General features: G+C 44.8%; 1 protein-coding gene across 2 annotated transcripts in view; it reads right to left on the reverse strand.

Annotated features, from left to right (window-relative positions):
- Dpys (dihydropyrimidinase) overlaps nt 1-25,895 on the reverse strand; it is an 81,739-nt gene that overhangs the window by 23,054 nt on the left and 32,790 nt on the right. Inside the window, exons 5-8 of one of the 2 annotated variants that reach the window (XM_037197777.1) lie at nt 25,086-25,242; nt 23,980-24,121; nt 21,534-21,676; nt 4,216-4,600 (exon numbers count right to left, since the gene is read on the reverse strand). In XM_037197777.1, coding sequence (XP_037053672.1) covers nt 4,555-4,600; nt 21,534-21,676; nt 23,980-24,121; nt 25,086-25,242 — 488 coding nt within the window. In that variant the 3' untranslated portion in view covers nt 4,216-4,554. Of the gene's footprint in view, nt 1-4,215; nt 4,601-21,533; nt 21,677-23,979; nt 24,122-25,085; nt 25,243-25,895 lie in introns of those variants that run through there. The other variant, XM_028879289.2, reaches the window with a different exon arrangement.

Genomic DNA, 25,895 nt, shown 5'->3' on the forward strand with positions numbered 1-25,895 from the left:
TAAAAAGCCCATTAGAATAAACTCGAGGCAACTGGGTATTGACCAAGGGCCCCCCCAAAGCCATCCTGTGTCTCTGTCTTTTTTCTTCACCTGTATTTCTATCTAACACTTCCTCATTCCTCTCTCCTCCCCACAAGAGCCCATTGACAGGTTGGAGCTGGACTCCGACATTGAAACTTGTAAAACTCAGGAGACCCTCCCTGGGGTTGTACCCAGTAAACACTTGCCGTGAAGAGAGAACTCATGCATGGCGTAGCTGCCTGAAGTTACACAGGAAACTCCAGTGACCCTACTTCCATGAATCCTCATCTGTGCTGGCGCACAGCATGGGGCATTACTCCTGTGAGTAACCCGTCACGAGTCCTCCTGTCAGAGTGATCCCAGTCAAGTCACTGACTCACCAAGCCACACTTGGTGTCACAGTGTCTTTGTTCTGTCTTCGGTACCCTCTGTGGGGTGAAGACAGGAAGTACTCTACTAAGACATTGCATGATGGGAAGGTGGGGTTCAGACCTGCAATGCTTACCCTCCTCTGCATCCTCCTCCATGTGCTCTAGCTCCTGGGCCGTACATGTGTGCTTGGGTCCGAGACCAATGGCAGAGACCCCATTACATCCCTGAAGACACATGAGCAAGAACTCCACTGGGTCTCACCCTGTCTCTGAGATCTCTCACACTGTGTTTCACCTTGCTCTTCTTGTGTCAGCCCTGTCTCTCCAGCAGTCTGCCCTCTGGACTTCAAGCTCCAGCATCAGATACAACATTTCTGACTGCATTCCCAAGCAATGTGGAAGGTCAACCTTACTTGCAAGTGTGAGAAGTGTGCTGTGGGATGGTCTGTATGTCAAATTGCTCTGATTAGTCAATAAATAAAACACTGATTGGCCAGGGGCCAGGCAGGAAGTAGGTGGGAAAAGGAGAGAGGAGAGTTCTGGGAAGCAGAAGGCTGAGGCAGAGAGATACTGCCAGCCGCCGCCATGATCAGCAGCATGTGAAGACACCGGTAAGCCACCAGCCACGTGGCAAGGTATAGATTTATGGAAATGGATTAATTTAAGCTATAAGAACAGGTAGCAAGAAGCCTGCCACGGCCATACAGTTTGTATGCAATATAATATTTACTTGGTTGGGTCTGAGCGGCTGTGGGACTGGCGGGTGACAAAGACTTGTCCTGACTGTGGGCCAAGCAGGAAAACTCTAGCTACAGAAGTGTATGAATGTCCACTGGTACATACACACGTTTCCACTTCTTGAAACTGAACCTTGACATGTCCTAGACGAATTACTTCTGGGATGGTTGCTCGTAAGGATCTAGTTTTGTTTCTCTTCTAAAATCTCAAAGCATTCATTCACCTTTGAACTCAGTTGTTTTTCTCTCGTTTCCTAATAGCACCTCAGTGACTGGTCAAGGTCATCTCTAATAAATGTGATGTTAAGATATTTAGTTATGGCTTCCATTTACTGCATGCTTATCTTTGAGACTCTGATACTAGAAGCTTTTCATACATTATTTTATTTAATCCTCAATATGCCCCGTGGGAGCACTGAGGCTCAGAGAAACTGGGTTACTCACCCCTAACCGTACACAGGAATCTCTGTAAACAGGAGACTCAAATACCAAGAGGTTAGCCATGGTATGCTACTTCCCACTGGAAGTGATAAACACACATGAAATTCTTTCCCAGATCTTCCCAGAAATACTAGGGCACCTTACGAAGAAACTTGGCGTCAAAACGTGTTAGAAAAACCTTGGGGAAGAAGATGTGTCCCAGGTGCCCATGAGTCATTATATTTCATCTCTTATCAGCATAAGTATCTATCTAAAATCTTTCCCCCAAAGAGGTCATCAAAGAATCCATCATTATGAAGGCATATCACTGTGCTTTCTTCCAGACCTTGCATACACAGTATTCTCACAAGTACCAGAAAAGTGATAAATGGGGCATAGGAGGAGGGCGGGTTGGCCGTATATTCAGGAATTAGATGTTGGTAAATTGAAAACAAAGCAAGCCTTTGAGTCTTTTATCAAATCATTGAATGCTACTCCTGCATCACTAAACCTTTCTTGTCTCTTATTTCTCAAATAAATGAGGTTAGATTGCTAATTAGGCCTGTGATGTTACCATAGAGAAATTAGGTTCTGAGACACGGGTCTTGCATGTTGAGGATTTTAAGATAACTGCTTCATAGCTGTGGCCTGTGGACTCTTCTACACTGTACTCAGCTCTGTTTTCAAGAGAAAGGAAGGTGGAGGGGCTCTAGCAGGCCTGAGCATGACAAACAGGCCTTGCCCTTCCCCCATCCCCCCTTCCTTGCTAAAAACTGTGAGATTACATTCCTAAAGCTAGCCACCAAAGTCTGTTCCCTTATTTGGCCACTTCCTCCCTCCCTACCTCCTTTGGCCCCAGGCTGACTACTATAATTGTCTAGGAGTATTTTGGTAAGAAAGGGAAATAGTTATATGTACTAGGCTCAAGGACATCTGGCCATCTTATAGACTGGTTGGAATGTTTGGGATGTCAGGGATTTCCCCAGCCCTGGGTGGATCCCTGGGTGATGTCCTGTATCTGGATGGTACCTTCCAGTAAGCCTGTCACAGAAGCTGTGTCTAGGCCCCTAAGCCTGTCATGGCTGCTGTGTAGTCAAGCTGTTTGGGGGCCCCTCCACTGAAGAATGTAGCATATTCTTAAGTGCTGTTATTTTACCAAGGTCAGAGGAGTTCCTTGCCCAAGGGCGGTTTCTTATCTGCTCAATCAGATCCTAAGTTAAAAACTTGCCCCCTGTCACTCATTTGCTCTGTGTGTATTGCCCACCTGCTGCATGCCAGGCACTGTTCTAGGTGCCGTGGATGCACCAAGAACAGATGAAAACCTCTGGCCCATGCAGCTGACATTCTAGTCATATCGTTTCTGAATTAACAAGGTTTTCTTTGCTAGATACAGGATTCTAACATAGGCTAATGAACAAGGTCAGCATTTCAGTAATAGTAACAGGCACATGGCACTTCACAGTTTACCCAGAACACTTTCTGGGTAAAATAATTACAGCATTTATTTCTCAAAAGAAGTTTGGAGAGCTTTGCAAGAAATGTGATAGAACCCTTAAATAGACAAATAATATTATATCATCCAAAGAAACAGTAACAATAGGAATGAATAGACATTTCTTCATAAGAAAAAAACAAAAACCTGGTGACTAACAAATGAAAAGGTGCTCAGCTTCATTAGTGCTCAAATATAGGCAATTTGCAGCTGAAAGGTAATAATTTTTACATATAAAAAGGGCAAAAAAGCAAAGGGAAGTGAAAGATTGTGCTGTTGTGGGAGTGTGCTGTTTGCTACAATGGATCTACCTTTAGTATTTCTACAATGGAAATAATCTGGAGGATTCAGTTTTAAAATAGCAAAACTTTAAAAAATCGTAAAAGGTGCTCATTACCAGGGACCCCGAAGAGGATCTTCACAGAGAAGTTTCTAGATAATCTTCCCCGAGGCCACAGTTCATGCTGTCCAGCTGAGCACCTAAGAATCAAAGGATTCTAAAATATATTTGGATCACCCCAAAACTATTTAATGGCTCAGCATCCAAGGGACATTCTGGTGGCACTGTGGTCAAAATAGCACCTGACTGACCTGTCAGTGCAAGGACTGGGATGGAGCTGTGATTGACAAGCTGGACTGGGACCCTGGGCCTGCTGTTGATTTCCTAAGCTTTGTTTGCCTGTAGGATTCCACATTCCCGGCTGTTTACTTTGGTATCTTCCTGCTAGCATCTAAACCTCTTGTGCTGGCATTATTTTATCCCGATGATGACTGCATTTGTGTTTCTTTCTGTTTAACTAGATGCTACACGCCGAATTGAAGACATCATTTCCAACTGAAGGTTGGTTGGAGCTATCATTATTGTATCTGCATTTTATCAAAGAGAAAATCTACATTTTACCAAGGTCGGAGGAGTTCCTTGCCCAAGGGCGGTTTCTTATCTGCTCAATCAGATCCTAAGTTTAAAACCTGCCCCTTGATTTTGAGTGCAGTCTATTACTCTCGCCTGGCATTTACTTAATTATGGGTCACAAATAAGCAACACTGTGTGAGAGCCAAAGTTACATTTTAAGTTTTAATTACTATGCCTAAGAGATCCATGAAACAAAAATGCCTCTGATCTGCAAGCCCCTGGCCCAAGGAGAGTTAGTTCCTGAAATGCTGGAGGCTATTGTTCATGGGAGATAACAAGCCACATGTTTTCACTCCCCTAAACAAGTTTGTTTGACCCTTCTACAAACCCTTCCCAAGGGTAGAGGTTCACAGACTGGAGGTATGTCAGGATGCATGCTTGCCCCTGGTTGGACCTGATGGGAAATGCAATGAATTATGGGTTTAATTTCTTCAGCCCTTGCCATACTTGATCCTGGCTATTTCCCAGAAACTTGGGCATGGACCTGGCCAGAGCCCATTGACCTGGCCGGTATTTAATTAAAGCTTGCTTCAAATTTGGCTTTAAACTGTGGTAGTGGTCTTCTTCTTGATCGGTGGGATTAACAACTGTCCCTTCTTTTTAACTCCACTTCCAATGTTTCATCAATTTCTTGGACAGAGTTTTCCTGAGAGAGGGAAAAAAAAAATCTCTAAAATTAGTGTCTTTTTCTCCCTCCCCTTTTCATGGCTTCTGAGGGTGTTTGTTTGTTGGCTACTAGAGATTGAGCCAGGAGCCTCCTGCATGTTAAGTAAATATTCAACACTGGGCCGTTCCCCAGCCTTTCCACTTCTGTATTTTGAGACAGTTTCACTAGGTTCCCCAGGCTGGGCTTGTATTAAACTGAAAACTGTGGGGAAAACAAACAAACAGACAACCCCAAATCCTCTGTTGTCCAGTTAGAGCAATCTGTTTTGGGGTGTGACTCTCCCTAAGTCAGGATTTTAGAGAGCAGCCCCTGCTGGCCTCTGAAGTCTCTTTTATGGAAGAGATAAAGTGTTTACAAGGACAAGAGAGTTGGCTGTTACATTATTAAAGAAATATAATGAAAGGGAATGGATAAGGGTGTTATAGACTATTATTTTAAGATGTGTTATATTTGTTTATGCTGGGGAACATATGTTTGGTGATGCAAAGATGCATTCGTTTAACACTGTAAAGCTGTGATATTGTGCCTGTCTAAAATACCTGATTGGTCTAATAAAGAGCTGAATGGCCAATGGCAAGACAGGAGAAAGGATAGTTGGGGCTGGCAGGCAGAGAGAATAAATGAAAAGAGAAATCTGGGAAGAAAACAGAAGAGCAAGAGAACAAGGAGAGGACATTTAGGGGCCAGCCACCCAGTCACACAGCCAAACCACCAAGGAGTAAGATATACAGAAGTAAGAAAAGGAAAAAGCCCAGAGGCAAAAGATAGGTGGGATAATTGTAAGCTAAGAAGAGCTGGCAAGAAACAAGCCAAGCTAAGGCCAGGCATTTATAATTAAGGATAAGCCTCCGTATATGTATTTATTTGGTAGCTGGATGACAGCCCCCCCCCAAAAAAAAAAACCAAAGAGCCAAAAAGAGTAAAGAGTAATAAAACATCAACAACATTTTGGCCCCCAACATGGGGCCACAGAAAGCTGAACAACAACATAAGGTATAGCATGTAAATAGGGGCCCGAGTTTAGTGTAGGCTGAAAAACATGTTTGCAATTTACATCCGATCCAAGAAACAGGAACTTATTCTTAACTACAAACACAAACCTTAGCTTGCAAGGAAGTAACACAGGACAAACAGGAGCTCATTCTTGAACTACAAACAGAAACTTTAACCTGCAAGATATATTGTTCCCGTTTTTGGTCTCACAAAACCTGCAGCTTGCTTCCCTCCTCCCTCCACGATGGACCCCTACTGCTCTGGAATCATAGCCCCAAATAAACCCTCTTCTCTATAAATTGCTTCGGTCACACTACTTCACCACAGCGATGGAAAAGTAACTAATAAGCGTGTAAAGTGTGATACCTCAGTAAAACCCCCCACTCTATCCCTTACTGACAAAGAGAAACTTAAACCAGGATTCCTAAGTGTAGATAAGAACTTAGACCCCTTTTCCCCAGGTGGCTGTATCTGCTACAGGGACTTTGGAAAACACAGAGTCAGGATATTCGACCAAAAGACTAAAAAAAAAGGGAGGCGGGTTAAAATAAATTATATGGTCTGTGCTTTTAGGAACTAGCCTCACAAAGAAAGGGGAGTGTTTCTTCCAACCTCCCTGCTGTGACTGAGAGATTTGGAAGTGCCTCCCTGGACGCTTGTAAACTTAGAATACGCCTTACTTTTACATTCTGTACCTAAAGTCTCCAGTGGTGGCTTTGGGGATGTGATCTAGGCACAACAAGACCCTCACTCTATTGTCTCAAAAAGGGGGCCTTAGACAAAGATATCTCAATATAGATAGACCCAGGCCAGTTTCAAGTCCCCAGAAATGATGGCGCCAGCTCCAGGAACAAAAGAACAGAGTCAGGATGTCTGATGGTAACCAATTAACCATGAGATGCCCCTCTCCAGAGATAACATGACCAGACCCCGGAGAGGAGTTGTAAAACTCCTGACAGGGCAAACAGATAAGCTAGAATAAGATAAAGTCCAGGCCCTGGAAAAACTGGACCAATCAAGGATGGACCCTTACTAACCCCCTGCCCTCTAAGAAATTTTATGGGTTTTGCCTATAAAATCTAACTTCCCCAAGAAAGAGTAACTCTTCTCTGCCTCACTTGAAATGGCTTGAGATGAGTTCCCTGTCATGACTTGTAACAGATAAACCTTGCTTTTACATTCTGGTATGCTCGTCCTTGGTGGTCTCTCTGGGGGTTACGATCTGGGCACAACATAAAGCCCACATTTAGATCAACTCAAACTATCACTTGAAAACATTGAATTGCGCGAGCTGCATCATAGAAACTCTTCTGAACTTGAATCGGCATTCAAAGCTCCTGGCTGTATGAGCAGGAACAAGCCCCTCCCACTTCCTGGCTGTCTGTACCTCACCCTGTAGTGTCTTTATGACGTCTTGAGTGAACCTCCCACTCTCCTCATTGACTGGACTTCTTCATCACAGCAGTTTGTCTGCCCTCTGTTCGCAAACCTCGAGCCCCCCTCAAGGAGTCTCTTGATCCAGTGCCCTTGCTTAAGCCCAGCCCAGCCTTGTGTGACGCCACTGCAGAGGAACCCAGCTCAGGATCGTCATCTGGCTCTCTTTTTCTTTCCCACCAGTAGTCAGCCCTTCCCTGTCTCTTGTACTAATGTGAATGGTTCCATTTTTCCTTTTGAAGTATTATTTGTCATTTCCCACATTTGTGTCTTGCCTGCCCCATTAACACACACCCTTTTTGATAACTCATATTATACCTTGTATTTCTGTCTCCCATGTACTCAGAAATTTCTTATACATAGTAAGCATACAATAAATCTATGTTTCTAGGTAACTACAAGTATTGTCTTTCCCCCTGACATGTGAAACTCAGTAACCTTCTGTACCAAAACACTCCACTTAAAAAATATGGATAAATTGCCTTTTCATTATTTTTCCTTTGGGAGGAAATTTCCCTGAAATGCTTGGCAGAAGAGCAGAGCTGAGAGCAAAGTCAGGATATTTTTCCTGTTGAGAAAGAAAAGGGGGAGGAGATGAGGGGTCAGGCAGTGAGAAAATATAACGGCATAGTAAAGAAGCCACCTTTCAAAGAGTTGGAGAGGCAAAGAGCATTACAAATATAGAAAAACATCTAGAGAAAAGGATTCACAGGGCAGCTGGGAATTACAGTTTGAAAGACAGACTGGCAGATGTTTCCATTGTCTGCCCTAGGTATCGCCCACTCCTACCGCATGTATGAAGTTTTGTACCTTCATCTGTGCCCTAGTCCCTAAGCTCCTGGGGTCTGTACTGTATTTTATTCACATCTATACTCTGTGTGCTTGTTTGGGGATAGTTTAATATTTTTGGCCATACTGGGGATTGAACCTGGGACATCACGCAGTAGAGGCAAATGCTTTACCATGGAGTCACAGCCTCTGCCCTCACAAAGCCTCAGCATCAGACCACAGGCAGAGAAACAAGGACAGACATCCCATGCATAAGTGCCACACTTAGCCCTGAGAGAGGAGGCCTAATTGACCTCCCTCCAGAAGGTGCTTTCTGAGGGCTCTAGACAGATGGAAAACCTTCCACCACGTCCAAGGAGGCTCTGCAGCCCCAGGTAGAGTAACTAAAGGCAAGGTTGGTGAACCAATGGAAAACTTCCTTCAGGCCACTTAATCACAGCATAAAAAACAGTATTGATCTATTTGCCTCCCTGCCGAAGAGAAATCAAGTTGGACAAAGGGAATTAGGCAACAGGTTTGATGTGATTCCAGTCACAGCTACAAACCTGCCCTGGCCCAACTCCTTCCCTAGCTGTCTCTCGTGCGTACGGTCACTTTTTCTCTGGGCAGACACTGAGTAGCACGAAGTCTTTCAAACTGGAAAGTCAACTGCCTTCTGGTGTCCAGAGAAGCCATGCTGCCAGCTGGATGTGCTCTGGGCTGGGGTCCAGGCGCCCTGGCGGATCTGCAGGGATCTGTGCCGTGTACCAGCCAAGGGAACTCTTATAACCAAGGACAGACATGCAGTCTGTTGCCCAGGAACACAGGGAAGAAGCACTGACCTTGGAATCCCAGCTTATATGTGACCGGAGTCAGGAACTGAAGGGGCAGTGTGGATGTTTATTCAGAATGCACATGTCTGTAATCATGACCTTGGTTCACAGAAAGCAGTCCCATGCCTGTGTTCATGTGTCTCAGGTACGAGACAATATGAGGATTAAGTGTTAGAACGACAAAAATAGATGCAAACTTGAGTCTAAAAGTGAATATTTGTATTACCTTAAAGGACGGGAGGAGGGTCGCAAGCCTGAGTTGCTTCCCCAGGCTTAGTTTCTGTGAGTTTGGCTTGGTTGATGTGGGCAGGTGCGAATTACAGTTCAAAAGACAGAGATTGAGAGATGTTTCCATTGTCTGCCCTAGGTATCGCCCACTCCTACCGCATGTATGAAGTTTTGTACCTTCATTTGTGCCCTAGTCCCTAAGCTCCTGGGGTCTGTACTGTATTTTATTCACATCTGTACTCGGTGTGCTTGTTTGGGGATAGTTTAATTTTTTGGCCATACTGGGGATTGAACCGGGGACATCATGCAGTAGAGGCAGATGCTCTACCATGGTACCACAGCCTCGGCCTTTGCTTTTGGTCATTTGAAATGGAGTCTGGCCATGTTGCCTGGTTGCTCAAATGCCTCCTATGCCCAGCCTCCTAAGTAGCTGGACTATGGCTGTGCAACAGACATGGCAGCCTGGCTAGCTATTTTTCTGATCAATAAAGCAATGAATAAAACCTCAGAGAATGTGCAGCGGAGCTATGGAAGTAAGGTATTCCGGGAGTAGATGCGTGATTCTGACAAGGATGACTGTGTGTTTATCTGCCGTTTTCTGCCGTCTACCATCAGCCATTGCCTTTTCCCTTCAATGTTAGAGATGCTTCAGCCTTGCTCCACATTGACTGAAATGTGAGCCTTCCATACATTTTCTCAGTTCGCTTCAGCGTGGATGGCCTTTGGAAGTCCGTACAGGTTTAGAAGCCGTGAGTCATGGTCAGAATCTGAGATTTCCTCTACAGGCTCATGTCTTGAGTGTCTGTTTCCCAGTGGGTGGCACTATTTTAAGGGGGACTGTGGAACCTTTCGGTGCTGGGACCTGGCCTGGCTCACAGAAGTAGGTCAGTAGGGGTCCAGCCTTTAAAAGCTGTAGCTTGGCCCTGGTTCTTGCCTCTCTGCCTTCTCCTCCACCATGAGGTAAACAGCTCCTGACGGGACTGCTGCTGCTGTGGGCTGGGTGGCTTGTTCGTACCTTCCTCACCATGGTGACTGAGACTCAAACCAGGTGTCTTCTTCACCATGGTGACTGAGACTCAAACCAGGAGCCCAAACCAACCCTGTCTCTCTTGTTTCTGTCAAGAAGGTGACTACTATAGTATGCCTGGGTGTTTCTCATTGAACTATCACAGTTAGCCTTGACCCATTCTTCCAACGAAGAGAAATTTAGAAAACTTCAAAAAGAATCCAAACAGGAGTTGAGAGGAAAAAAAAAAGCTCCAACCTCTTTGGCAACCCCAGTTTTACAACTTGGGTGTAAAAAGGGGGGTAAGGTCTTATCACTTTGCCTTTCTACTTTGTATATTAATCATTGGAAAGGGCCCAATCTACTGGTTTAAGCAATAGAATCATTGAGCAAAGGACAAAACAAAATATAATATGGAAGAAGGGAAGTTCTGTCCAGAAAGAACTGGACTCTCCAGGAGCAAACCAACAGTGAGATGAAGCATTCTGGGGTCAGCTGAGCTCAGTCAACTTCACGAGTCTCTCAATCTTACCCAGGTCTTTGCGTCTAAACCAGAATTTCTCCAACTGCCGCGCGTATCAGAGCCCCTTAGGGTTTGTTGGAACACACGACTGCTGGGCTCTGTTTCCAGAGCCCCTGAAGGAGCAGATGTGGGACAGGACTTAGGAACCCACGCTTGAAACAAATCTCTAGCGGTGGCATGACTAGTCCAGGGACCGCCTTTGGAAACCTCTCCTCCGTAAAAAGCAGGAGCAAATAAACAAAACAGAGTAAACAAAAAGCTTGAATTATGTATTTTGATGTCTTGTTCAAGCCATTAAAAAACAAACAAACAAACAAAAAACAAAAACGACCTTTCTCTGAAATACTTAATCTCCAAATATCACTGCCCTGCCGTCGTTTCCTGGAGGGAGTGGTGTGTTTCTGCTGAGGCTTTCTCTAAAGCCATGATTCTCCGGGCACACTGAGCAGAGGGTCCCTGGCGTTAATAGTTAATAACCCACCCCTTGGCACCGCCCTGCATCGGATGTAAAAGTCTCATTTTGAAGAAAAACCCTCCCTTCTCTCTCTCCATCTTGTCTCTCCATCGCCGCGAGGTGTGCACCCTCGACGCCCCCCATTCGGCTCTTCTGTCTTTTCCTACCTTTCTCCTTATGAGTTTATTATAATAGAGAGATAAAGAGAAAGGTAGGGAAAGAGGGAGACAGAGAGGAAGGGAGTGAGGAAGAGAGAGAGGGGGTCGAGGGTGCACACCTCGCGGGAATGGAGAGAAAAAGCGGAAGAGAGAGAGGAAGGAGAGGGATTTTCCTTAAAATGAGGCTTTTCCGTCAGGATGCAGGGCTGTAGGGTGGGGCCTAGGGGCGGGTCAGAGTACTGACTTTGGCTTCCAGGGGGTGGCTCAGAATAGTCACACCTGGGAATCCCTGAAGGGACTGCCATCAGATTTCCACTGCTCCCCATGACCTGTTGTGTTCCTCCATAACCTCGCGCCCAGGTTGTTAGGGTAACTAGTTGGAAGTAGGAGCGTCTCTGAGGCCTGCAAAAGGATGCAGTCTGGAAGAAGCCACTGTAACAGACAGGCTGGTGATGCTCCCTAGCCTTTGGCTGTGAAACTCCGCAGCTTTAGGGAAGATGACAGAAATGCCTGGGATTTGCTTTTTTCTTTTCTTTTCTTTCTTTCTTTTTTTTTTTTTTTTAACCCAAAGTCGGAAAAAAACTGCAAAATGTAGATCTTGAGATGGGTCCAAGAGCTGTTAAACCAAGTTCAAAAGGGAAACAAAGTAAAACCCCATACAAACAAACAAAAAAATTAGAAGCACATATTTGTTCTCTGGTCTAAGGACACTAAAATCTCCTTCATTCGCTCAACAAATAATTATTGAGCACCTGTATTTACCTGGAACTGCAGCAGGATAGAGGCCAATATGGAGACAAGAAAACACGAATGTGTACTGGGCAGGGAGGAAAACAGGACAAGTATTCAGTTCACCCCCTCATGCGGCCTCTCTTTGGGGCTGATGTGTTTTATCTTAATGCTGGACATAAACTCTGCACAGGAAAGTGCTCAGGACAGGGTGGGTCTCTGTGACTCCCGGGTAAGTGGTGTCTCTTTCAGTGCATGGCGAACAGTACAGCTAGGGAAGTCCTCACATCATTTCTAGTTCACTTGAAAGGTTCAGCTGCATGAGACCACATTGAAATAAACAACGTGCAGTGAGCAGTGGTTGATAACTCGTGTGTGCGTGCATGCGTTAGACTTTCGTTTCATGCAGTACAAACTTCTTTTTAAGCAACTGTCTTCTGAAGGCCTTAAAATAATCTTAGGTAGTTTGTTTGAGGGGCTTCACTGGAACTAATTTTTAAGAGGTCAGCTCTTGGGGGCGCCAAAGAATTCTAATTTCATCGGGCTGTCTTAGCCAGAAGGACCCAGCAAGCTTCTCAGTTTTAGCCTATCTTGGTGAAAGCTGGCGGTGTCTATGAAAGGTGAGCCGTCTTAAGTGACACAGCGTTCTCCAGTCCCTGCCTGGGTGAAGTCGTCACACAGCTGAGTTCTGAATGACAACTCTGCTAGGCCCAGCTCCCACTCATTCAACAACTGACCACCTGCTGATGAGTGCGCACTGCTGGGTACCAAGGGCTTCAAGCATCACTTACATGCCTAGGAGGGTTTGTATACAGGGTCCTAAGCCCAGCAGGGTGGCCAACAACAACAACAACATTAATGCTGTTTTAAGCCAAGCAGCATTCCCAATGTCACACGCAGCTCAGAAAAGGCAAAGAAGTTGTTTAGCCTCCAGCCTTTCTAGAGAGGAGGTTTTACCAGAAAGATGTTTTTTTTTCTCCCATCACATTATTACTTCCACAATTGCCTGGACAGTGGGCTGGATTTTGTGTGGATTAACAATTAAAACAAAACAAAAAACAAAACAAAATAAGCCAGGCAGTGGTGGCACACGCCTTTAATCCCAGTACTTGGGAGGCAGAGGCAGGCAGATTTCTGTGAGTTTGAGGCCAGCCTGGTCTACAGAGCGAGATCCAGGAAAGGCACAAAGCTACATAGAGAAACCCTGTCTCGAAAAACCAAAAAACAAAAGAACAAACAAAACACTCACACCTCAATATACTTCACTATAAATTATCATCTGCTAAGAAGCTGTCCCAGGAACCATGCACATCTGTAGTAACAAGTGTGTGGAGGACGGGCCCTGCAGATACGCAAGAACACAAGCGGCCCACTAGCAGTGCCCACCACCTTGCTGTCTCCATGACAACACAGCAAGGAATCATGGTGCACACCACCCTTGCTTCTACTTAGGCACCTACACAGGCCCCATGTGCCCACTCCCCATCCCTTCCCATGTGTACTGGGATACCATGAGCCTGGGAGAGGAGCTCCTCAGATTCTCTTAGCAACAGGCATGGAAAGTGATCTTTATGTTGATCAGCTTTTCAAACCAGAATCGCTGATTGCTGGGCTGCTGTGTGTGTGTGTGTGTGTGTGTGTGTGTGTGTGTGTGTGTGTGTGTGTGTGTGTGTGTAGAGGAAGAAGACAGGATTATGGTCCTGAAATTAGATGGCACACAGTGTGCCACTTCAAGTAGCTTCTTTAAAGTGCCCCCTGATGGCATGGCTGGAGCCACACACCCTAGGCATCACTGAGTCTATTCACTGTCCATTGCTTCATTTCCCCTAAAATCCCTGCTCACTGAGGGTGGAAAGCATTCCTCTCCTGCTCGGTTTCCTACAAAGCTCCCCAGTAGAAGCCAGGGGCATATTCACAATCTTCAAGTCGCTGCTCTTCCCTGAATATAAAGTTCAATTCGTTTATCTCCATCTTCCATGAGAAAGGGAAGGAAATTAAGCGGAAGCGGCAACACAACGCCTTCAAGGATCGTGTATTCAGGGTCAAAGCTTGCTGTAATTGTGTTTTAAAAAAAATAATAAACCCAAAATAACTGGAAACAAAAATATGCCTCCTCTGCAGCATACAGAGCAGCTAGAAGTCTTCATCAAATGTTTCAGTGCACACGGTAGTCAGCTGTGTGCCTGTGTGCCTGAGATGCTGTGAGATACCCTGTCGCTCATAAATACTGAAAGGGGACAGTTGCCATGGTAACTAAGTGCTCTGTAATGACTATGGAAGAACGGGAGCTCAGAGGATAGCCTTCCATTGCCTGAGCATGAGTTACTGCTGCTCCCGCAGGCCTCCAAGCAGCTTACATGCCCTTCTCCCTAATCAGATTTTTAACAGGTTGGCCACTTTTGCTGATCTCTGTTTTGACCGTACGACACCATAAGAGTCTGTCTCAATACCATATGAAAATCACACTCCTGATTTTTTCCTCATAATCGAAGAACCAGAATATTCTACAAAAAAAAAAAAAGGTCAAACACCCAGATGAGGACCGTGTCCTTAGATTTACAGCTTTGACCTGAGTAGTGAAGCGGTAGGACGTGTTCTTCTGTCACAAGCGATAGACATTGGCTCAGTGAGCTGTCAAGCTGAATACAGGGAACGCTTCGTTTTCAAAATCAAAGGTTGATGCTCTCTTCGCACGATCTCTCTTTTTTATATCATTGTGCAATGACACAGAAGAGGTATTGCAGTTGATTTTGCAGGAACTTTCTTACAGGCCAGTTATGTCTGAGGTAATCAATCTCTCACGGGAATAGCTAACCCTTGCCCTCACACACCCACTCGAGTCCTCTCTCACTATCCATCACTGCGTGCCAAATGCCTCACTCTGGAGGCATGCAGCTTCTTTATAGACTTACAAAGCAAGAAAGGCAAGAGAAAAGTACAGATTCCCTGCTTTTCTTTCTACTGATCTCCCTTGGTGCCTTTAGTAAAGCTCATTTTTAAAGGCAGCAGATGATGTGACGAGCACACTTATTTCAACATGCCATTAATAACCAACACGAACCCAAAGCAAGCGAAAGCATCTAGGTACCAGGACGTCCCCAGATCATTAGCAAATGCACCCCCACCCAGGAGAGACTGCCTTGGGCTTATGTAATCAGCAGCTCAGATGGCCCAGTGTGGGCTGTGGGCGCCCCCTTCAGGATACAGGGCTCAATGCACATTGCTGTCCTCTGCAATAACTAATCAATGCCGGCAAACATTTTTGCTAAAACCATTTGAGGAATTGTGCAGAAAAACATCTAGTGTCTAATGATAGGATCAAACAGAAAGCATACATAACATGTGGCGGTAGGTAAAATCACATTCATAGGATGAGGGGGGTAATTTCTTGCAAGACAGAATATCACCTTTCAGATCAGTCCATTTCTTCCCTTGATTAAATCACGCTTTTCCCAAAGTTAACTTTGTGAAAAATCACCTCACTCTATGGCAAACAAAATGAAAACTGGAGGCAGTCTGAGACGGCCTCGCCTCCCCTTTCTCGGCAGCCTGGATGGCCTTCTCTCTCAGACAGTCCTCAGCTTTAATGGTTTCACCCCGGACTCCTCCCTGGGTGCCTCAGTTTACTTTGCTTCTGTTTCAGTCTTGACTCTCAGGACAGATGGCTTACCCACTCTTATGTCACGTGATGCTATGCCCCCACCTGCTCTCACGCAGGATTTCTATGCTCTGAACTTCTATGACATCACACTTTTGCCTCCTCATACGATATCCTAAACACTTCCTTTCTGAGACTGAGAATATTCCATTTTATATCTCCTCTCCATGGACTGACCCTGTCCGTCCTCGGCTCCCGGAGCCTGACTCCCAAGGGGAAACAGCTCAGAGTGAATGTGTGAGCACACAAAAGCGGCTCTCTTCAAGTCCATCTACTTCTGCTGAACAGACCGCTCTCAACACCAAAGTCCAAAGGTTGCTTCAGGAGAATGAAAGGGTAAAACGGGGCACCCTTCCGCACTTAGAAAACCTTGTTTTACTGGTATTTGTTTGCATCCCTTCATTCTGTAGTCATTTAAGGATCTTGTACAGGAAGTTCAGAGCACAAGAGAGGGATGCTAGCCCTGACTTCCCCCAGGCCACAGCAGTTGCTGAAGGCAATCTTCCCAGGGTCCCTAGGGCACTGCCTGGTCACAGCAGCCCCCTGGGCAGTGTGGAAGGCTACCACCGTCTTCCACTTCACTCAGCAGCTTTCGCTGAGATTCTGCTCTGGGCTGAGCTGGACCAAGCCTTGGTTTTAAAGCATCAATTCAAACAGAAGTCTAGAGCATAACACATCACTCTTTAAGCTGGGGTTGCATGCAGCAACTTCCTCTCCCGAGGAACAATACAGAGCACGCAGGAGCAGGATTCTAGGGAAACTCAGCAAAGACTGCCTCGGCCAGGAACCCCAGCTCAGCCCCAGCCTTGTGGCATCACATCTCCCTCACCACTCTTTATGGATTACGGAAAGGAAGACTTGGCTTTTGAATTATTGTTTCCCCGAACCTGAGCTAGTAAGGGTAAAACATCGGGAGGAAAATCACAACAGAGACACATTCTCCAAGATACTTGAGCATCATTCCTCAAAAATGGCAAAGCAATGAGAAATGAAGGGGGAAACTGCCACACCTCAGACCAGGCTCAGGACACTCATGGACTAAAAGTGATGTGGGGTCCTGGGTGAGATTCCGGAGCAGAAATGGATGCTGGGCAAGCGCTAAGCAAGCCTGAGTGAAGAACAGGCTCTAATAACCAGTATCAGCTCGTTAACTGTGACAACCATGCCATTCTGTCAGGTAACAGTAGTGGAGAAGAGCTGGGGGGTCCCCAGGGGTCCTCTCCACCATCACCGTGACCCCCTATTCCTTTTTAAAATGCACCTACACCTCAAGAATACAGCAAAGGCTCAGAGAGTGGTGGAGGGCTGTGGTGCAGCATTGTGAGCAGGTGTGCAGGATCACTAGGATTCGGTGTGCAGGGTGGGGAGAGGTAGGCAGCGACGATGGTGACCATTCTCCACCTCGAAGGACAGCAGAAAGCTGTGGATGATGAGTGCAGAGAGGCTAAAAATACTGTGGTGCATTAGAAATGTTCCAGCTGAGGTCATCTGCATAAACTTTGGTTGGAACAGAGAGCCCGACAGAGTACCTTTCTCACAATGAGCAGGCCAAGAATAGAGAAAGCGGGTGTTGTCATCGACCCAGATACACAGCGTGGCTTCTCCCTTTAAGTGCAGACTATGAAAAACACCCTTTTTCATTGTTTTAATGTTCATCGAATCCTTCATCTCATGAAGCCTCCCCCTCAACAACCCCCTCTCACTTTTCTCCACCTTCTACAAATTTCATGTTAGTGCAAAATATTATTATGATGAATTAGAGAAAAATCATACAGATTTAAAATGTCAAAGTTCCAAAGAGCTCATTCAGTAGCTTGATGGTATTTTTCTACCTGCGATCGGATAACAGAGACAGAGAAATTGGGAAGCTCTACAGGTTTCTGAGAGGAGGTGGGGATCAGTACAATCGAATCCCTTGGTTCACCTGGCTGCTTGGTCAACACAGGCGAATTAGCCGAAATACTGGGCAAAGTAAATCACAGCCAAAGTAGAAAAGGGTGAGGTCACAATAGCAACGTATGCTAATTGCACCCCTCCCTCACCCCTCGTTTTTTTAGCAGGCTGATTTTAAACTCATTATATATCCCAAGACGACCTTGAGTTTCTGATTCTCCTGTCTCCATCTCCCAAGTTCTGGAATTACAGGTATGTGACATCACATCTGGTTTATGCAGTGCTGGGACTTGAACCTACGGCTTCCTACATAAAGCAAGCACCCTATAAGGGCGATCCTAGCTTACAAAATATGTTTACATATGTTGGTTCATGGTAATCTTGTGGTCGACATAGTCATTTTCAGTTACCTTGTTTTGTAAAAGAGGAGCAGACATACAATGACCTACTTTCCTCTGTTCTTTATGTGGTGTGCATGGTGTCAGGGATGGAGCCCAGAACTTCAGCAAGTCCAGCAAGCTCTCTGCCACTGAGCTCTGCAGAGACTTTAAGTGGCCCTTGCTGGGCCTCAGGCCTAGTGCCCGTCACACAGGCCTGTGCTGGTTTTCATTATGTCTGGCCCTGGGGTACTCACGATGAGCAGACCTGGATCCAAAGCATGAGAGTTCCTGGTCATGCTAAAGGATACGTGCTATACTAATGAAGACGTAGCACTCAAAATTAAAGGCTGAATACATATATTCAGTCACCAAAAAAGATTTTAGATATTTAGCTTTCTTTCGTCATTATTATATAAAGAGCAGTTGTTATGTAAAAAATGGTAAAGAACAAACAGGGAAGACGAACACCTGAATAGATGCCTAACCGGTTATGAATAAACGCCTATGTAGTACAGAAAGACACCTTTGAGTTTGACCTTAAATTAGTCATTCTTAGACTGAACAGAGGGAAATTAAGTAAGTAACATATAGACGATAAAAAAAAAAAAATAGCCACACATCTGGATCATTATGCACCATGCTGAAGTAAGTGTCTAGAAGAGGAGAGATAAAAGAGCGTTATAGAGATTAGTAACTGGAGCTTGGGAGAAAGTGATTTAAATTTGTATAGCCTAAGGCATGACTCAGGGGACATAATCACAGCCTATAAATACCCTCCAAGCAGCAAAATGTGGAAAAGAAAGCGAGGGAATTAGTCACAACCTTGCATTCCGGTCATTTCTCTTTGTCCAGTTGTCTGAGGAAGACAACACTTTGTACCTGAGCTGGTGTGATCCGCAGAACTCAAACAGCCAAGGACTCTCAACTCCGGCCCTGCTGGAGTCACCCAGGTGGAGGCTTAAAGAGAGGGGCCCCGGCAACTCAGAACAAATTCAATGGCATTTTAGAGATTCCTTGTTGGCAATTCTTTGTCTGGATGTCTCCTTTCTTTTTCTTCCATCCTTTCTCTCTCCGTCCCTCTCTCCCTCCCTCCCTTCCTCCCTCCTTCCTTTTTTTCCCCCTTCCAGGTCTTTTATACATATACTATGGCCTCCAGCATTGTGTTTTTATGGGTTTTATGTGTGTGTGAATGTCTCTGCATCTTTGTGTTCCTTGTGCTCTTTGGAGGTGAGAGGGTGTTAATATTTTGATCCGCCCCTTGAAACCTTGCCCCTTGAGCCCTCCCTGAGTCCTGGTCCTGACCTAAAGGAAAAAGCCCTCCCCTTCCTCCCTCTCATCCACTCTCTCTCTCCACTCCCAGGAGGGATGCGCCCCCGCCCCTCCCCTCTCTTCCTTTCTCTTTCTCTCTCTTCTCTCCCTCTTTCCTATCTTTCTCTTCATCTCTCTATTATAATAAACTCTCTATGAGGATGCACGCCTGGGTGTGAATGACTTTTCCCCATCTGCCCAGCGAGTTTTCCCTCAGGCGTGAGCCCTGGTCTGGACAGGCTTGGGTCCCCCCACATGCATAATTCATATGGGGGGGGCTCCCTTTCTCCTGGTAGTTTGTTTGCTTCACCCTATTCCAGCTTGTTTGTTTTTATTTTAGCTTATGTTATTATTATTTTTTAGATGCCTGTGTGGATTCTAATGAGAGTGTGAGAGAGAAGGGTGTGGATTTGGGTGGGTGGGGAATGGGGAACCTGGGAGAGGAAACCATAATTAGAATATATAATATGGAGAAATTTAAATCTATTTTCAATAATAAAAAATGGAATGGGTTGCAAAAAAAAAAAAAAAAGGTAAAAAGAAGAGCCATAAAGGACTAGACTGTGATGATGCGTGCCTTTAATCCCGGCACTTGGGAGGCAGAGGCAGGCGGATCTCTGTGAGTTCAAGGCTAACCTGGTCTATAAAGCGAGTTCTAGGACAGCCAGGGCTACATAGAGAAACCCTGTCTCAACACCCCCACACACACCCTCAACAAAAGAAGGAGAAGAGGCAAAGAAGCGGCCGGCCTCTTGGTGCTCTCCGTGGGGTAGGAAGTAGATGGGAGAGTTTCATAGCTCAACAGAACAACTTTATTTTCCTTCCACTCTAACACAGAAAAACACAGAACAGCATTAAACTGCCCCCTCTCCACTGGATAAAAGAACTAGAACACGAAGAATGAAGTATTAAACACAGGTGTGTAAGTCAAAGCCATGGGCTCACAGCCTGCAGGTAAACCTCACACACTGCTCAGTCAGTTTTCTCATCACCATTCTTGGTCTTAGACATCAAAGTATCTTTGGCCCCACTGACTTGCACAAACTACTACTAATTATCATCCTGGTGACTCAAACGGGAGTCGTCACTCTTCACATAGTCCTTCCATCAGAGAAGAACGTTGAGAATTTCTGGGTTTTCTCATTAAACCTTGTGATCTTCATAAGCCACAAGGTATTTCAAAAGACCTACCTGGTTCCAGCCTTGGAGCAATGGCCTAACTGGCAGACCACTGCTGGGCAGTAGCAGCCCCTGCAGAACACAACTTACAGAATCAGGAGTTCTCCAACCTACAGCCAGCCCAGGTCACCCAGAGTCCAGAAAGACAAGCAATGTTTTCCCACTCCCATTCCCAGACTCGTAGAAAGCCCGTCTACATGTAGCTTTATCAGGTATTGATTCTTTAAATGTAAATCTGTGTTAACACAGCAGCAAAGGCCCTGGGTTGTGACTGGCTGTTATCTCAGGGTATTTCCTGACCTAAGGTTCTCACACAGCTTTGAAAGCAGCAAGGTGTAATGCTGGAGTGTTGGCCAAAGGCTACCTGCTGCGACCATGGCCTGCCAATCCCACGACCTGGTCCCTAGGTAGGAACAATGAGTGTCCTGAGGATAGTGCCAACCACAAAAAGACCATCTGGGGCTTGTTTCTAGGCTCTCAGCCATAGTAGCTTCCTTCATGTTCCAAATTCCAAATGGCCATCTTTTGCCCAGAAGGTGGCCCAAGGGCACATCTGTTGAAGCTCTGTAACAATACCGCTTCCCAGAAACTACACACTTTTGCTAACTATGGTAAAAACAAACATACTAGACCTTGCATAAATGCCATATAGTGAGGACAGAAGGCCCATCAAATTCCTTTGTGCACACAAAATGTTGAAGCGTGTGGCATTTCCTTCCTTACCAGGGTTTAGGACAGGCACAAAGGAGCAAGCAAGTACTGTTGGGGACAATGTTCCACAGGAAGAATTCCGCAGAAACTCAGCCTCCATCAAATGCTGTTATGATTTGGTGGAATTCGTCGGACCCGCAATATTAACATAAAATTACGGAAATTGAGAACAAAGGGCTTAAGCTTTCTGGGAATGGCAGGCTGAGTCTGAGCTCATCTGGAAAGTTTGGCTAACTAAAAGTGATGTCTTTTGTGCTGGAATCTTTCTATCTAAAAGCGTTTAAAAGGCTGTAATTATTTTGAGTTTCCAATTCAGCTCTTTTCAAATTAAGCCTTTTCTTTTCTTCAGGGCTCTGCTCATTCCCTCCGTGTGAACTCGGGCACTTGCCAAGGCACCGGAATGGCAAATTCATATTGGTTTTCTCTACCTATCCCTTCCCGGCGAGTTCTACACAGCTTTTGCACCCTCCATGCCAAGAAAAACAAAGAAACATTTGTACATAAAACCTTTATCTTGTGCACAGGCTTAGAATCCCTGAGCACAGCGAAATAAATCACCTATTAAGCAAAGGCTGGTAACAGCCCAGGCAAAGTTTCTTTGCAAACTAGTGCTTTTCTTCAAGCGTAAAACCAGGAAATGCAGGATCTCAGACTTACCTTGTGGCTTCTGGGTCCCAGATCACAATGTCAGCATCTGAGCCGACAGCTATCCTTCCTTTTTTTGGATAAAGATTAAAGATTTTGGCTGCATTTGTGCTGGTAACTGCCACAAATCTGTTTTCATCCATTTTACCACTGTGCTGTAAACCAATTCAGAGAAGATGCATTTGCTGTGATGATCAAACACGTAAGCCTCCTCTGGGGGATCAAAGTGAACGACTTATATCTATGAACCCAAACAGAAAGACATCTCTACTAACCCAAACAGAACTGTATCCCACTTCCTGCATCAAGGAGCTACATCTGTGCATGCCCAGTATAAACCAGCTGTATCATCACTGATGAAGATGATGGCACATAGAAGCCTGGAGATGACTTTTCAAAAAGCCAATCACATTAAAAGACAACCCTGTACTTCCTCGACATCTACCCCCACCACCCAAGATTACTACACACAATGGTTTAAATGCTGACAATGCCATTTTCCATTCCCATGTAGAGTTTTCTACTACCACCTACGATATTTATGATCTGCTTTATTTATTGCAGACCTAAGATTTATGAGATGATCATGTAAATATTAGATAAAATACCAAATACTCAAAAGAAGATAGGTTATGATACTTATAAATTAGGTGACAATGCCTTGAGAAGATAAAAGATAAGCATAAGATGTACAATTTTGTCCAATTTAAATTTATGTGAACCAGAAATGTTGGAAAGTCTATTTTAAGAACTTTTAATATAGAACCCTTATAGGGCTTATATATGTATATGACAAGACTTCCTCTAAGATTTATTTTTTAATTCTAATAATCCCAGAAGTAAATAATCTGTTTCAGAAAATTATACAGTTTCATACATGTTAGGGAAGTACTCAACTATTTTAAAGAGCATATTTAAAGATGTATATAACTATACCTTTATATATGATGGGAACTATAATGGATTATGAAAACCTGCTGTTATACAGATATTTACTGTCATAACACAAGTTTAAGGAGGAAAGTTGAATTATAATCTAGAATATTTAAGCAAGGAGAAAGAGGGGAATCATCAGGGATGTTAGAGGTAGGAGTAGATGGAGAAAGGGGGGAGTCAACAGAAGTTAGAACTAGAGAGAGGTTTTGAAGACCCTGGCACTAAACTGATTGCTTCAACACTGCCATTTGGTCATGAACAACACTGACGTGTTTTTGAGAAGGAAGTAACATGAACAGAGCTTCATTATAAGCGGCAACTCCTGGCTAGAACAGCCAGAACAATTGGTCCCTGGGAATAAGGAAATCAGCTTTGAGACTATAAGAATGGTCCAAACAAAATGTGAGCCTCCAATTACATGGTATCCATGAATGTAGAAATGAGGAGGCATTCTGAAAACAAAATCAATGGAACTCAGTAAATAATGAGTGTGCTGACTAGTTTTATGTCAACTTGACACAAGCTAGATTTATCTGAGAGGAGGGAGCCTCAACTGAGAAAATTCCTCCATTAGATCTGGAGGTAGGGTGTTTTCTTAATTAGTGATTGATGAGGGAAGGGCCCAGCCCATTGTGGGCAGTGCCATTCTGGACTGGTGGTCCTGGGTTCTATAAAAAAAAAAAAAAGCCAACTGAGCAAGCCATCATGAGCACACCTGTAAGCAGCTGCCCTCCACGGCATCTGCATCAGCTCCCGCCTCCAGGTTCCTGCCCTGTTTGACGTCCTTCATGGACTATGATGTGGAAGTGTAAGCCAAATAAACCTTTCCTCCCCAACTTGCTTTTGGTCCTGGTGTTTCATCACAGCAATAGAAACTCTAACTAGGACATGAAAATTAGAAACGATAGTAGATGTCAGAGAAACTCATCAAAGAGAATTCTCAAGTATGAAATATGATTAATGTATCATCTAAGAGAGGGGTCTTTGAAAAGTGTGGCAGTGGGAAGCCGGAGTCTACCTAATTTTCCTGTAGATCTCTATAACTACATATGTCACCTGGATAGATGGCTTAACACCTGACACCTGTCTGTGGGATTCTGTTTCATCCTTGGGAAAAAAAAAAACATTTTATTCATTCTTCATTTATTATTAGTTTTAAAAATCATTATGCCCATAGACTTCATTATCTATATAACTTCAGACAGTTAATTTAATATCCTTCATATATTCTTCATCAGTTCAAATATTTACATTAATGATACAAAGACTAACCCTACCTGGACCCAGTGTAAATTAGCCCCCCATGTCTCTGCCCAGTGACAGTGACATAACACAAAACGTGCTAAGCTAACCTATGAGGAAAGATCAACTGCTTGTTTGCTGATAACGTCCTGGAGGAGGGAAGGGATGGAGTTGATAGTGACGGTGTGATTCCCAGTTTATTCTGTGTGTGTGTGTGGGGGGGGTGTTTCTACGAAGGTCATGATCCTGAGTGAACCAGGCTCATTCCTGTGAAACTCACCACGCCCTTCTCCCATATCACCGACATCCGGTCCTCGACACCGTTCACCCCATTGGGAATCTTCGTGAAGTCGTCTTTCCCGAGAGCTTTCTGGCAGGTGTTGAAGGTACAGTTATCACTCCCTGTGGTGCTCAGATCGCCACTGGAAAGGATGAGGAAGAACAAGAACGATGAGGAGGCTAACAGATAGCACACGTAGGGGGAAACTCCTTGGTGCTTCTTAGCCTCTGACCAGACTGCCTCCTCCATGGGACACCAAGCAGTGGGAGGGGGTGTGAGTAGAATTTCTGGGTACACATCTCACCTCTCTTCTGTGTTTGTCATAGGAAGCACTTTTGAAGAACATGCTCATAAGGATTATGGTGCAGAATCTTCAGCAAGCCCATTTTTTACTGCTTTTCAATTTCCCAGGCTAGCTGGAGGAAGATGACTAACTAGTTTGAGGAAGGAATGGTCTGTGGGATTATAGGGTGCATACCAGACTCTGCACCAAGACTGATGAGCTCATGGCTGTGAGCTTGTCCCATCTAGAAATTGATAGTTGCATGGACTCGACAATGCTAACTAACAACAGGGTCACCAGGAGCAATGTAGGTAGAAGAAGTTCTGTACGAGTAAAATGCCATGCAAGATGTCATAATGGTGACCTATGGCAATGGAGGCAGGTCCAGACGTCCATACTGTTTGAACACAGGTGTAAGACTGGCTGAGAACAGCTGAATACCACTTTTGGTTACTAATAATCTCTGGGATACAGAAGTGTGAAGGAGGAAGGAGGTTAGAAAAGGGTAAGTACTTTTTGTTGTTGTATAAAGCTCCGCATTAACTCAAATCTGAGGACATGTGAATGGGACATGCTAGAATGTTCAGAATGACTAGAAAGGGCTATTGTCCATACAACAGTGTAGTCTCTAGATCGTATCAGCTTAAAACATCATAAGTCCAGTGTTTTCTGCTCCCTAGATAGCATGGGTCAAACAGAACAGAGGACCAGAAGGGTCTGTGGAAGCTGGAGGTATAGGGCCAGCTCTCCTCCACCCAAAGATGAGACCTATAAAGGATTATCTTTTGCCCAAATACTTTACCGTCATCTGAAAAATTATTACTTAGCCAACAGATTCATGAGAAAGCCCGGTGTTGAAGGATCAGGTCTCAGTGGAGGTCCCATGACATGGTGGGCTGCATGGCGCCATTCTTTGCTCCAATAGTGTGTGCCATCGGTACCGAGACCCGCCGCAATGGGTTCTCCATAGACCACCTTTCCTGGAATGTCCAAAGGCAGGACTCAGCCCCTTAGTGTACTTTCAAGAAGACCATCTGACTAACACACAGATCTTCTTCTCTGTCCCAGTAGGGGATGGTACTACAGCTCAATCGTTTGTGACCAGGACTCAATAGTTAACGACTGACAACTACTGAACATGTACTGTGTTCATCCTCCTAGTCACTTGACATCAGGTTGGCTACTTGCTTTGTTTTGATCAATTAGATTGATCAAGAATGGCATGTTCCGCCTCCAAGCGTAGGCTATTAAAACTGTCTTTGATTCTGTTATCTCTTTTTCTTCTTTGTCATGATGCTGGGAATGCCACCGAGCGAAGAGGTTATCTAGTGGAGACAGAGCCAACACATGATGGACATGAACACGAGTGGGAAGAGGAAACAAACCTCTAGTTGTAAGTCACTCCTATTTGGCCCCACTGTTATTGAAGCATAACCCAGAAGATGTTGGGGCTGCTTGTGAACTGATAATGCAATCTGAGAATCCTCTGGGTGAATGCTTTCACTCTCTTGAATTAAAGGTAAAGCTACAGGATTACATGATTTCTCTGCAGCTGCATAGGTGGAGAGGAAGAGGTAGGATTTGAACCCAGGAGTTCTGAGTCAGTGGTCTCAACTTCTATGCCTTGTAGCTA

The sequence above is a fragment of the Peromyscus leucopus genome, chromosome 20 (assembly GCF_004664715.2).
Source record: "Peromyscus leucopus breed LL Stock chromosome 20, UCI_PerLeu_2.1, whole genome shotgun sequence".
NCBI lineage: Eukaryota > Metazoa > Chordata > Mammalia > Rodentia > Cricetidae > Peromyscus > Peromyscus leucopus.